The sequence below is a fragment of the Sus scrofa genome, chromosome 15 (genome assembly GCF_054392235.1).
Source record: "Sus scrofa isolate SSC_HxYL_T2T_F1_AM1 chromosome 15, Sscrofa_HxYL_maternal_Yorkshire_Landrace_v2.0, whole genome shotgun sequence".
NCBI classification, from domain to species: Eukaryota; Metazoa; Chordata; class Mammalia; order Artiodactyla; family Suidae; genus Sus; species Sus scrofa.
The window spans coordinates 121,294,916-121,309,488 of NC_139397.1; the positions used below are offsets into that span (position 1 = coordinate 121,294,916).

The 14,573-nt window shown below is 34.8% G+C and overlaps 1 protein-coding gene across 2 annotated transcripts in view; it reads right to left on the minus strand.

Annotated features, from left to right (window-relative positions):
• The window catches only part of RAPH1 (Ras association (RalGDS/AF-6) and pleckstrin homology domains 1), a 96,781-nt gene that overhangs the window by 18,042 nt on the left and 64,166 nt on the right, over positions 1–14,573 (minus strand). The window contains exons 5-10 of one of the 2 annotated variants that reach the window (XM_021075323.2): positions 10,552–10,629; positions 9,963–10,122; positions 7,522–7,643; positions 5,676–5,741; positions 3,557–3,700; positions 2,612–2,722 (exon numbers count right to left, since the gene is read on the minus strand). In XM_021075323.2, coding sequence (XP_020930982.2) covers positions 2,612–2,722; positions 3,557–3,700; positions 5,676–5,741; positions 7,522–7,643; positions 9,963–10,122; positions 10,552–10,629 — 681 coding nt within the window. Of the gene's footprint in view, positions 1–2,611; positions 2,723–3,556; positions 3,701–5,675; positions 5,742–7,521; positions 7,644–9,962; positions 10,123–10,551; positions 10,630–14,573 lie in introns of those variants that run through there. The other variant, XM_084998433.1, reaches the window with a different exon arrangement.

Genomic DNA, 14,573 nt, shown 5'->3' on the forward strand with positions numbered 1-14,573 from the left:
AGAAGTGATACTCCAAATAAGTCAGTCCAAGTGCCAAAAGAAACTACTGAGTATATATAACCCACTTATTACTCTGGAAACACAAAGAGACCTGAAAATCAATTCTCTTAACTAACATGAAAAAGCTTAAAAATAAGACTACAACACTCCCCCCATTACTTCCATGATCGTCCTGTATAGTATCTTTCTGTTAATAACGGTGTTTGAAAAGTACATGTTCACATAGCATCCCTAAATCCTAACCATTTTTCCTTCCCACCTAACATATTAAATTACTTTGCCTCATTTCTTAAGGAATGATAATTGAAATCTGGCTAGGCCGAGCTCTAGTCCAACAATTATAATATATATATATATATATTTTTTTTTTAAAGCATAGATTTTCTTTACGAATCTTAGTTACACACGCATACATGTGTCCCAAGTGTGTACCTCTTTCAGATAATAGGTCTATTCTATTTCTATTTATTTCTACATTGTCAAAGTTCATGAATAAGCTCTTCCCATTGTTATTATTTTTATTGCCTTAAAAAAACTCTAATTACCAAATGATGTGTTTTACTACTTCCTACACATGTGTCCTACAAACCTATTTCCTGTATCCTGCATTTCACTGGAAGGACTCAGACTCAGTCATATAGCTCAAACTGAGGAAAGTGATCAGTTTCTACCAATATTCACATTTGCATTTGTATAGATCCTGTGTGGCAGCATTTTTTTGTTTCATTTGTTTGTCAGAACTCATATGCTCATGTGTCAATTTGTATGGATGTCTACACCTCACCTCAGAGAGTGAATTCTAGTCTAAGCCAAAAATGGTAGCTTTGGTTCTTGCTAATGATTGGTATAGAAGTGGGCATGTACTCTGGGCCAATGACCCTTAAGGGGGAGGGCTGTTGGTAGTTTCTGGGAAATATTTCTCTCCTCTTGAAAGAAGACAAACACAGGGAGAGATGGTTCCTCTTCCTCTGCTGGGTCTACATGCCAGGCAGTGGTCATCAGTGACTGAGGTGTGCTGGCCTGAAAATAAGCTAATATACAGAAGACGGAACACGGAAAAGTGGAAAGAATTCAGGTTCTCACTGATAACCTTGAGCCACTAAAATAACCAATTCTTAACTGTCTCCATGTTATTATGGGGCCCCCAAATAACTTTGATTCATATTGATATCTACCTTATAGGAAATTAAAGCTGAGAAAAATTTAAATACAAGAATATACAAACACACATTCTGCTACCCAGGGAGCTAAGACATCATCACATGTCACATGTAACCTCTTGGGAAACTCCATTATACACTTGGAGAGAATGAGGGTATACAGGGCAAATAACATCTTAGCATTATTAGGAGAGTAACTTTGACATCATGGGTCCCTTGGCAGGGTCTCAGGGACTCCAGGGGACCCTGGACTTCATTTTGAAAACTGCTGGTCTAAGCTACTTTATATTGACTTTTTAAGAATTATAGAGCTATTCTCCAAGAAAAGTTACTCAATAGAAGGTTACCATGACAATACACCTGATTTTATCAAAGCAATCAAAACTTTACCCCCAAGCCCTAAACACACACTACCTCCCCAAACCCAACTAACAAGTATCAGAGAAAAGCAAAATCAAATGATGATATAAACATGCAGACCTAAGTACTTAACAGGATACTGAGATGGAACCAAAGGAAAAACTTAATCATGTCCATAATTATCCTGAACTTTTTTTTTTTTTTTTTGCTTTTTAGGGCCACACCCATGGCATATGGAGGTTCTCAGGCTAGAGGCAGAATTGGAGCTGTAGCCACAAGCCTACACCACAGCCACAGCAATGCCAGATCCGACCTACACCACAGCTCACGGCAACACCGGATCCTTAACCCACTGAGTGAGGCCAGGGATCAAACCTGCAATCTCCTGGTTCCTAGTTGGATTTGTTTCTGCTGCACCATGATGGGAACTCCTCCTGAACTTTCTTTAATGTTACTTTTTCCTAATGTTCCAAAAGATATCTAAAAATTCTCAAAAGTCAATTCTCAAAAGTACAGATATGGTGAGTGTGAGAAACTTAAAAGTTTGGATAAAGAAAAAAATAATCACTAAAAACAGCTTAGACTAGTCATAATACATGCATGAGCTCTCAGGGCTATGGTTCAGGAGAGAAGAGAGACAAAAATTATTTTTGGACCAAATGAGAGCCAGTCTACTTTGAACTCAGGCACAGTGCCCTTTGATGCTTCTGCTGAGTTAGGACAGGAAAAGAACTAAAACACAAAATACCTATGTTCCCCCTACATTTGGCTCTAAGTTTTCCTAAAATAAGCCTGCTATTGAAAGTCTCATATTTATAATCTAATCCATTTCATATATTATGACTCAAATCTTCACAATCAAGTATCCATTTCTCAGTATCACCAATCTAATTAGGGCTACTTAGCTAAGGGTCAGCTGTGGAATAGCACATGCTTCTCTTCCTTACCATCCTCCACCATTCCTTTAAAAACCTACAGAAAAAAGCAAAATAGTACACTTGATGGAGATCCAAACTATTCTTTCTAAGATGGCCAATACCCCATTCTATGTCTAACATCAACCGAAATTCCTAAAAAAGATACATGTTTACCTTGAGCACCAGGCAATAGTCTGTAGGTGCTTTGTACTTGTTCCGATAATCCTGTCCATAGTAAACATTGACGTGATCCAGCTGGAGAAAGCACACCAGATCCCGGGAGACCTAAGATAAAAACACCCCAAAGACTGAATTAACAGTAATGAGTAAACAAGAAAATATCATTGGTAACAGCTTCTGAGAATCAAAATTTACCAAGTAGAAATTATCGCTCTTTCACAGAAGACAAGATAGTGAGATTCTCTATAAATGTTTCTTCTCTAACCCATAACGCAACAAAAAAGGCAGTCCACTTATATGTCTCGCCATTCACAATGAACACTGACTAGCTTGGAAAGGCATTTTAAAGAGACTTTAAATATAGAATAGTACATTAAATACCATCTGGTCTAATGAGCTCGCTGGAAAGAACAACAGCTATCACATACTTCACAGTGCCTCTAGTGCATATCTCAAGTACAGCAATTCTCAAGTCAGGGTTTTCTCATTGTTAAATAGGAGTGACATCATTTATCTCTCAGGATGGTGGAAAAGACTGAATGAAATGACCCTGTAAAGAGCTTTAAAAAGTGCTGGGCCCCGAGTAAGTGCAGAAGTGACAACTACCATGGGGCCCTCAGCAGAAGCAAGTTACCTAAGCAAGGCTGAAACACCTGTAATCCTAGAAAGCTATTCTCCCCAAACAATAACCAAAACCAAAATAATAAAAGCATGATTTCAAGTTTGCCAGGGAAATTGAGATGAGCCCAACTAATGAGCTGAGAGCAAACACTTTCAGTTTTTCTTTTCCTTATAACAGATCAATAAAGAAAGCAATATTTTGTGTGTCCTACATAAGCTGAAACAAATTGGAGCCTGAATCACCTTGTCAGCATGCTCACTACAAATTAAAATCAATCAGCATAAAGAGGAAGCTAAAAGTCGGCAGAGGGGACAAACCTTTGCTTTTCCTTTAGGGACATAGTAGATTCCAGAGGCTCGCAAGAGAAAGTAACGCTTTTTCCAGGACTTCTTGCCATCATCTTTCAACCAGAGGACTCCTTCAATTTCTGGTACAGTTACAGAACTTCCACAAAAACACTCCTAAAATAAGAAAATTATTTGGAAAGAGCCTTGTATTCTCAGAACAAGGTTGTGTTTACTTTCATGAAATGCATGACACTGTGATTAAACCAAAATGCTTTTGTGTAAAAACCATGCTGCTAATTTTAGCTCAGCAGAACTTTTTTTTTAAATCAACGTATAGTTGATTTACAATGTGGTATTAAATCTCTTCTGCACAGCAAAGTGATTCAGTTATATATATATATATATATATATATATATTCTTTTTCTTTATAGTCTTTTCCATTATGGTTTATCATAGGACACTGAATATAGACCGCTGTGCTATACAGAACTTTTTTTTTTTTTTTGTCTTTTTTAGAGCTGCACCTGAAGCATATGGAGGTTCCCAGACTAGGGGTCCAATTGGAGATACAGCTCCCAGCCTACGCCACAGCTGCAGCAATGCCAGATCCGAGCCGCCTCTGTGAGCTACACCACAGCTCACGGCAACGCCAGATCCTTAACCCACTGAGCGAGTCCAGGGATCGAACCTACATCCTCATGGATGCTAGTCCAGTTCTTTAACCACTGAGCCAGGACAGGAACTCCTAGAACTTTCTATTCTAAACATACCATGGCTTCATTTTGGAATACTATGGCAATCCCTATTAACTTGTACCTAACACTGTTTTGGAGAAACTAAGTTGAAATGTCAGCTGAATTGCATATAACAGTACTAAAAGGCATCTGTAAACAGCATAGTTATACTAAATTTAATAAAAGCATCAGAGCCGACATAAGCATTAGACTTTTTCTCCAAATAAACAACACATCTAGATTAGCTGAATGCTAAATAGGAATGTATTTTAAAAGCAACATGCTGAATGAATGATTATACTTTCACAATTTAAAACCTATCACTGTATATGATCCTAAAACAGAGCATTTATTCTTTAAATATTTAACACTAGGGTGGAAGGAATGTGAACAAACTCAAAATTTTTGATTCTTTTTTTTTTTTTGCTTTTTAGGGCTGCACTGTGGCATATGGAAGTTTCCAGGCTAGGGCTGAATCAGAGCTGCAGCTGCCAGTCTACACCACAGCTACAGAAATGCCAGATCCAAGCCACATCCATGACCTACACTTTAACCCATGTCAACGCTGGATCCTTAACCCACTGAGTGAGGCCAGGGATTGAACCTGCATCTTCATGGATACTACTCAAGTTCGTTCGTAACCCACTGAGCCACAAGGAGAACTCCTAAAATTTTCAATTCTAACGTCTATACTTAGATAAAAATTTAATTTAAAAAACTAATCATTGTATTTGATAAAGGAAAGACAGAAATCTTCACTAAACAAGAACACTTGGATATGGGAATTAATTTTTCTCTCCCTAAAACACAGAAAAATTAGGAAAGAGGATTTTTCTTAATTATAACTAGCATCCCTTTGAAAAGCTGAGTGCTGATCTTCATCTTCCTAATATCCTTGTTGTAAAATAAGAGTTTATTCAGATTTTCAAACATACATCTTTAACCTTAGTTCCCTAATAATAGCAAAAAGCAACAATTATGTTTTATTTTGTTTTATTACTCTTCAAATAAGGAGATGTATATATATTTTAAAAATAATCATACGTTTTTAAAGATTACAAGATTGAGGCTAAGGCTTGAAATATATTCAAATTTCTCTCTGAGTACGCAGATAAAACAGCACCATCATATCCTTCATTGACCAGCCTTTTCTCCCACTCATCAGCTACTAAAAGCTCCTAACAATTTTTAATACAGTAGTACGCTGCTTGATAAAGTAACAGTTTTTATAGGGTTCTTCAGTGGTCCAACTTCACACAACTGAATTCTGTCAGGCTATGGAAGAATATAGGCTTCCCTAGATACGGCTGTAATTATAAATACAGAGCACTGACACACTGGACTTCAGAAAAGTGCTTAATATTTTGACATTACAATGTGCAGGAAAAGGAGAAGGGGCAGCAAAGAACCATACCTCCAATAGCACTTCTTTATTTCTATCTGCCATCTCAGCTGTTTCCTTTTTCCCCAGCAGATAATTCTGGAAAAATGAATATATGAAAGTTAGAGGCTAACTCGCTAGTCCCTTGGCACAGGTGCATATATGATTTCTTCTAGAGACATAGCAACTTTGTCGATTTCTGCCTATGTAGAGCGAGGGGGAACACAGCTTGGAAAAGCAACCTGTTCATGGCATCTTTATGGAAATGCTTAAATTGGCTTCCTTCTTCCTCTTTACCTTAATCCATTCTTTTTAGGCCACAGTCCCATCATATGGAAGTTCCCAGCTAGGGGTGGAATGGGAGCTACAGCTGCCTAGCCTACGCCACAGCAATGCTAGATAGGAGCCACGTCTATGACCTACGCCACTGCTTGTGGCAACACGGGATCCTTAACCCACTGATTGAGGCCAGGGATGAAACCTGCATCCTCATGGATACTAGTGAGGTTCTCAACCTGCTGAGCCACAACAGGAACTCCGCCACATCTATTTATCTTTAATTATTCCATAAACTACCCTCTCCAAAATCCCTAAGGTGATAATGCACTTAATAGCCAGCAAATATATTTCTGTGTATCTACTGAAAGCTATACTTACAGGACCTGAAAAGTTTATAAATTATAAAGTACAAGTATGGCAAATTTCCTAAGGTATGTTGAGCTTAACTGATTCAGATGAAGAAATCAGTTAATCTATGTTACGGCTTTTAAAGAAGAAATCCCAATTCTCTGAGACTTCCATGATCTCATTTTCTCAACTAAAATCTGAATTCTAATTAATAGCCTTATGAAACATTTTTTCACAATCATGTATTAAAAAAAATCTGTTGGTATTCCCAAATGTGTATTCACTAAAAAGAGTAAAGACAGGTCATGATTAAGCCATCTGGGGAGTTCTCATCATGGTTCAGTGGAAACGAATCCGACTAGTATCCATGAAGATGCGGGTTTGATCCCTGGCCTTGTTCAGTGGGTTAGGGATCCGGTGTTGCCACAAGCTGCGGTGTAGGTCATAGACAGGGCTCGGATCTGGCGTGGCTGTGGCTGTGGTGTAGGCTGGCAGCTGTAGCTCCGATTTGACCCCTAGCCTGGGAATGAAAGTTTTAGGCTGCCAGTGTGACTCTAAAAAACAGCACTGGATTCTTAAAAAAAAAAAAAAAAAAAAAAAAAAAAAAAAAAAGCCATCTGAAGAATAACTATTCAGTAACTTTAACAACACTACTATCTTTCCTCATTACTAACTTTTTATAGTGGGTTTTTTTTCCCCTCACCTACTGATTTCTATAAGATATTTAGGTATTAGGAAGGATTATCTCAAACATTATCTTGGAATAAGCAAAGATACCAAATAAATCAAGGGAACATATATTTAGAATGTGGAACCATTTTAATCAAGATTACTCAGATAGTCAAAATAATTCAAAAAAGAAATCAAAGTGTCAAGTAGATAAATGACTCTAGTAGGGAAAGTTAAATATATAAGTACTTTTCTTTGATGGATGAGAAATTCACCAAATAAACAGCTGGGCACAAAACAGCTCTGCGTTAGACCAGAAACCTGGTGAGCCCTGGAGGTAATCCTGCTTCTCCAGGGGCTCACTAACGCCATCTGCCTCTAGGAGACTGGCAACCTCTTTGAGGCCTGACACCTGGGCCTCAGCAGACTTTCCATCTTAGCAGTAGTGATTACTTCTAAGGGGTCTTGCAGCCACAGTGCTCCAACTGGATGGTTGTCAGTCTTTTAACTATGAATTTAGCAGTAACAGGATTATATATTATACACATTTAAGAATTTTACCTCTGTTAAGCTATAGTCTCACCTGTGGGTTTTTGAAAAGTGCGTATTTTTCTATACGTTCCATAAATATAAGCTTGTTTTGGCTATCTCTTGTCCAATTAAGAAGATTTTCAACCAAGTTTTCATGGTCTTCAAAGATTCTCTCTGTTCCAAAATAAAATACCAGAATTTTGTTAGTATTTGTCAGAATTGCATACAAGACAAGGAATCTTGCAAAGTAATTCACAGCAGAATCTTAGAGTCTTAACTGACTGAGAGATTATCTAGTCTTCCCTCTATTTTCAAATAAGGACACACGCCCCAGACACACTTCCTTCAAATAAGGAAGTCACACCTTCAGCAAGGTAACACAGCTGCTACCTGAAGAATTAAGAATAGAATCTAAGTCTCCTGACTTGTAGGTCTTCTTCAGCCTTTTCCTATCCCACCCTTAAAAAAAAACCCCAACATGTTAGTTGCATTTCATAAATTCTCGGTATGAAGTACTTCTAAGAGTATTCAGTTCTTGTCACTTAAAAAATTTTCAAGACGGTTTCTTCTTTATGAGTTTTAATTTTAATTAATTATTTATTTCCTAATTTCCAAATTAAGAATCAAAGAACATGTCCTGTATATTGACCATATATATATTCAAAGAACATATTCTAGAGATACTGATTTTTTGAAATTTCTTGAGAGCTGCTTATGGTCTCATACTGGAATCAATTTTTGGAAATACACCATTTCTTCCTGGGAAGATGTATATTTTCCTGTTATTAGTATCCTAAATACATCTATATTCATTTTTGTCTTGATTACATTGATCACTTTAAAGGTTCTTAGATAAAAAAGTTCTACTATGAAGGCTGACTTGTGAATTTCTCCTGGTAGTTCTGTCAACTTTTGCTTTATACACTTTAATGCTATTATTAAAATTTTAAATGATATATCTTCTGGGTGAAAGTGTGTGTTCTCTTAATCTCTAGTAATGCATTTTGCTTAAAGTCTATTTTGTTTGATATTAACATTGTTAATATTATCTTTCTTTTGATTAGTGTCTTTCCACATTCCTTTTCCTTTCCACCTTTTTGTATCTTTAGGTAAAAGGTCTTCTGTAAACAGCAAACAGATGCATTTTGTTTCTTCATCCTAATAATCTTTGTTGTTTATTGAATGATTTACACTTGTCATACTTTGTTTCCACCATCTTTGGGCTCTTAGTCTCTTGTTTTCTTTTATTCATTTTTCAAATACTGAATGACCACATATTATATTTGAATCACTGCGCTATGCATGATTAAGTGATAATTATTTAAGGCGGTCTAGTCAATCATATATAAAGTAATAGAGAAACATTTCAAATATGGATCTTTAACCCATGGCCATGGAAATAGTCCAAAAACTAGCACCCAAACATTTTCTGTGTATGATAGTATTACATCTATTAATGTGAACCTTTCTAATTTCTCTAAGAATATAGATAATTATTATTAGAATATATGTTTATATATGTTAATAAACTTCTAACTTATGGTTTGGTTTTAGGGTTGCCTATGTGCGTTCTGAGAGGGGTTAATAATTAAATTTTTCTCTGGAAATTGCTGTGAAATATTTAAAGACATATAGGTAGTAAGAGCAATGCAAATACATTTTTTAAACAAACTAGCAAGCTGAAATTGATTAATGATCTAATAAAGTCTAATGAAATAATTATGGCAAAGTTTCTATAATCACACAGCCAATATTACAAGAAGAAAACTCTTTTTTTTTGATTATTTAATTTTGGGGGTGTTGTTGGGTGAGGGACTTAAAATGGATGTCAAAAAGAAAACTTTTTAAAATAGTAAAAGATGGCATAAAAAATGAAGAACTTTTAAAATTTAGAAAAAATCATACCAAACTACAAAACATTGGAAACTAAGGCTTAGTACATCTAACTAAAAATAAAAAAGATGTTGTTACAAATGTGAATAAATATGAGTCGTTAGCAAATGCGTCATATAGAGTTTTTATTTGAAGGGAAAAAGCATCTTGTTACATTAAACACAACTTTGTTCTGGCCATAAGAAAATCTAAAGTGAACTAGAGTTCCCGCTATGGCACAGTGGATTATGATTCTGACTGCAACAGCTCAGGGGTTCGAACTGTGGCCCAGTGCAATGCGTTAAAGAATCCAGTGTTGCTGCAGCTGTGGCTTAGGTTGCAGCCATGGCTCCGATTTGATCCCTGGCCTGGGAATTTGCATATGCCGCAGGTCAGCCATTAAAAAAAATTTAAAAAGAAAATCTAGAGTGAACTGGAAATGATACTCAAAGAAATCTCAAAATACTTGGGGGGGGGGCGGGAGAAGATAATGTAAAAAAATCCATGGTTATATTATAGAAAAAAATATATAAAGTTGTCTTCAAGTTGCTTTTATCAGCATGAAAACTGTTCAAATTACAGAGAAATTAAAAAGTTAATTGTAGCAATGATATTACTAACCCATTTGTAACTCGGAGATGGTTTCCACCAGAGACCAGTCTAAACTATACCCACAGTGGGATTTGTCCATCAGGTTATCCAGAACTTGCCTCACTGTTTGCCTCTCGTCCACCATCATCGTTTTAGAACTATCATCAGCCATGTGCACTCTAATCACCAGCTAGAATAGGTAAGAAGGAAATTAAATATGAAGCAAAAAACTGGCATTGTAGAAAGTTCTTCCAGTATTGAGTAATGTCCTTGGCTAAATATAAATTAAAGCACAAACAATGACTTCATTATGCAAGAAAAATATTCTAAAATTAGGTATTAAATAAACAAATTTGAAGCATTTTAAAAATTAAAATAACAAACAGGTAAGATTATAATGAGACTATTTTGTTTCACTCTTTTAGGAGAATTTAAAACCAGAAAGTTACTTTTTTAATAATGCACTTTATCCACAAAAATTAATGTGAAAATGTATTAGAAAGAAAAAAGCCCTCTATAGCTCTCTACATCTTAGAGCTATGTTACATAAACAAGGTAATTCTTCATAAATCTATAAAATGGATAAAAATCCCAAACTAGGACAAAGCTCAAATATCACCTTTTTCACTTGTGCCTCTTTAATTTTCTCTAGGGCAACTCTGATCTTCTCAGCTTTCAATTTTGCTGCCTGTTCCTCCTGCGAACACAAAGCATTTTAGATAAACTAATGCTAAAATAATGAGAATTTTTTGAGAAGTCTTTTATTCTTAAAGATACTGCTAGCATTGAATTTCAGGAAGAATAATATAACTTCACACACAGCGAACATTTTAAAAATAGCCTTGTTCACAAAGCAAGAACAGACATATTATAAAGGAACATTTTTAAGATGCAGACTTAAACATCTCTTATAATAAAACTAGATTTTCATATTCTAGTAATGTAGTAAATTGATTTAATTGTAATTTAATTCGACAGATTCTGTCAAGGTGAAGCAGATGAATTTCAGGTTTTGAGATAAGGGAAACTTGAAGGTATCTATGGGCCTGCTGGTCACTCTGAATTTACACCCCCTCCAAAGTATTAGCAATATTATGCATAATAATGTTTTGTCCTGTTATACTGAAGATGTTATCATCATCAAAAAGCAAAAAGTATCAATTTGTTTCTTTGCAACCATGTAAAAATACTTAATAAAAAATGTACTTTGTTCTCATTAATATAAACCAATACAAGCAGGACACTGTATTATGTTCTAGGTTTTACTCTGCTTTGGAAAAAAAAAAAAAAATCACACAATATATCAATGCCTCATGTCACTAAACTCAATTTTGTTTTTTACTAATTCACGGATTTTTTAAATACCAAATATAATTTTACAAATAATTAACATACAGTAATTTCTACTTTATAAAATCTAGATTACAAGTAGTAATAAAATAAAACCATACTTAAAACATTTGCCTATTTTCTCCTAAAATAACATACAGTATTGTAATATTGGTACTTACTTGTACTTTCCAGCAATAGGCCATAGTACACCGCAGTATTAATCTCCAGTTGAAAAACTCATGTAAATAGATCTTTACTTATAATCAAGGATTACTTTTTAATGCTAAGCTTTTGATTACTCTAGAAAATATCTAAGAAATATATAAAATGCCATATTATATATTCCTTTATTTAATGTGACTTTTTAAAAAAGGGAGAAATCTATTTGTATCAGCCAAACTATCTGCTCTGGATTGTGATTAAAAACCACAATCCATGCATTATTCTTCATTAAAAGCTAAAATTTCCAGGGCAAACCCCCCAAAACTCAATTTATTTAATTTTATTCCCTGTTCTCCTAAATTTCGTTGGCTTTCTTATTTCTGAACTGCTTCTTTTTCCATTTCAAACTTTAGGCTGTCTTCCCTCGTTTCAAGCTTAGTATTTACTACTCTGTGGAACAGAGGAGAAAACAGTTTGCCAGAAATCTGATCCATTTCAATGGAAGCAGTCAGTAAATTAACATAATAACCAAGGTCTGGAAATACTATCTCACTGTAAACCCAATCAGATAGAGAACAAAGAACTGCATTTTAACAATGAAGAGGAGTAAGATAAGACCTGATTCTTTGGCTTTATAGATATACTCCTTTGATTTAAAGATTAAATCATCCTATTTTCTTTATGCAAATACACAAATTACAGAATTATAAAATATGCTGACTGTATAAAAATATACAGTAGGCATAAAATATAAAATCTAGAAAACTAAACTGTCATTAGAACTCTCAGTTTCTTGAACTCTGTGTTGTAGAGAAATGAAATCTTATTAAATTACCAAACTATGTGTTTCTGATGAGTAACACACTACTCTACAGAAGAATTTCAAGAACTAGTATTTTCCAGTGATTTTTATGAAATCAGACATTTGACCAATTGTTTTGGAAGAAAAAGGGAAGCAGTTTTATGAGTGTTTTCTCAATGGGATAATGACTATATGTTCTTCATGGCTCATTTGTCACATACTGGTATGAATGGCTGCTACAAAGAAGAAAAATTTACCAAGGCATAATTTCAAGTTCCACTCCATTATTTCTGAAACACAAATTTAAATCTCTAAGTCTGATAAGGAAAATCTGACAGAATCAATGCTTTGCGTATTTGGAATATAACATGAACTTCTAAAAGGCCATATTCTTTTATGATATTATAATTAATCTGCAGAAGTTAAAAAAAAGTTTAGAAGATGTCCTCAAAGCCAACAAGCATTTTTTAAGAAAAAAAGAATATTCAAGAGAATGAGAAGATAAGCCATTGACTAGGAGAAAATATTTGTAAAATATTTAACAGACATATCTGATAAAGGACTATTATCCAAAATATACAATGAACTCTTAAAACTCAACAAGAAAATGAACAACTCAATTTAAAAACCGGGTGAAAAACCTGAATAGAACTCACCAAAGAAGATTACCCAGATGACAAATAGCCTGTGAAAAGATGCTCAGTATTATGTCATTAGGGAATTGCAAGTTAAAACAAGGATATATCACCACACATATTAGAATGGCCAAAATCCAAAACACCAAATCCTGGTGAGGATGTGGAGCAACAGGAATTCTCATTCATTGCTGGTAGGAATGCAAAATGGTTTAGAAGCCACTTTAGAAGACAGTTTGGTGATTTCTTACAAAGCTAAACCTACTCTTACGATATGATCCAGTAATTGTAATCATGCTCCTTAGCATCTATCCAAATGAACTGAAAACTTACCTCCACCCAAAAACCTCACACAGATGCTCAGAACAGTTTTCTTTTTAATTGCCAAAACTTAGAAGCAACCAAGATATCCTTCAGCAGGTTAAGTGGATAAACTGTACTACTTCCAGCTCATATAAATACTGAATTTAAAAATACTGAGTTAATTGGCATTTTTTAAAAATGAGCTTTCAAGCCATAAAAAGACTTGAAGGAAACTTAAATGCACATTATTAAGTGAAAGAAACCAATCTGAAAAGGCCACATACTATATGCTTTCAACTAAGTGACACTTTGAAAAAGTAAAACCATGGAGACAATGAAAAGATTAATGGTTGTCAGAGGTTAGGGAGAGGGAGGGATGAAGAGATGGAGCACAGAGAATTTCTGTGGGAGTGAAACTACTCTGTATGAAACTATAATGACAGATACACATCATTTTACATTTGTCCAAACCCACAAATGTACAACACCAAGAGTGAAACCTAATGTAAACTATGGACTCTGGGTGATAATGATGTGTCAACATCTGTTGATTAATTTTAACAAATGTACCATTCTGGCGGGGGATTATAATAATGGGGAAGCTATGCATGTGTGAGGGCAGGTGGTATATGGAAAATCTCTGTGCTTCCTTTCAATTTTATTGTGAAACTAAAACCGCTCTAAAAAATGAAGTCTATTCAAAAAGGGAATATAAGAATTTAAATATGACATTCTGATATTGGTTAAAAACAATCTTTCCATAATCCTGTTTTAGTACAGCATTATTTACCAAATACAAAAGAACACAACCATTTGAAGCACTGACCAAAAAAATAATAATAATAAAAAAAAATCAGTCAATAAGATTAATTTAAACTCCCAGATCAGTTTCTGTTTCAGACTAAAAAGCTGACGCATAGGAAGAAAGGATTAAAGAAAGAAATGAAACCATCAGTTAACATACATTAAACCAATTAGAGTTCCTAGCCATAAGAAACCACATTTACAGAGAGCAGCCAGGTGGGGCCATTTTAACATCCAAATTCAGCTATTCTTCCATTTGCTGAAGATACTACTTACTCTCAATAACGACATAAACTGGTCTGTGTTACAGCTGTCTCAAATTCAAATTTAAGAGCTGAGTCCTTAATTTCAACCTAGGCAAATTTTAGTTTATTCTTCTCCTGTTTATTAGTAAGGATAATCAATCCTTTCCAAGCAGCTTTTTGAAGAAACACTTGCTCAAAATACCACTAACTTTTATAGTCTGAATATCACTAGAGCAAAACTGGAAATAAAAATATTTGTATCAAATTATAAGATTCATAGTATTTTATACTTCCCGTGGATAATAAGCTCTTCCTCACAAAGTTTGGTTTCATCTACTATACCTAAAGCCAGAATCAT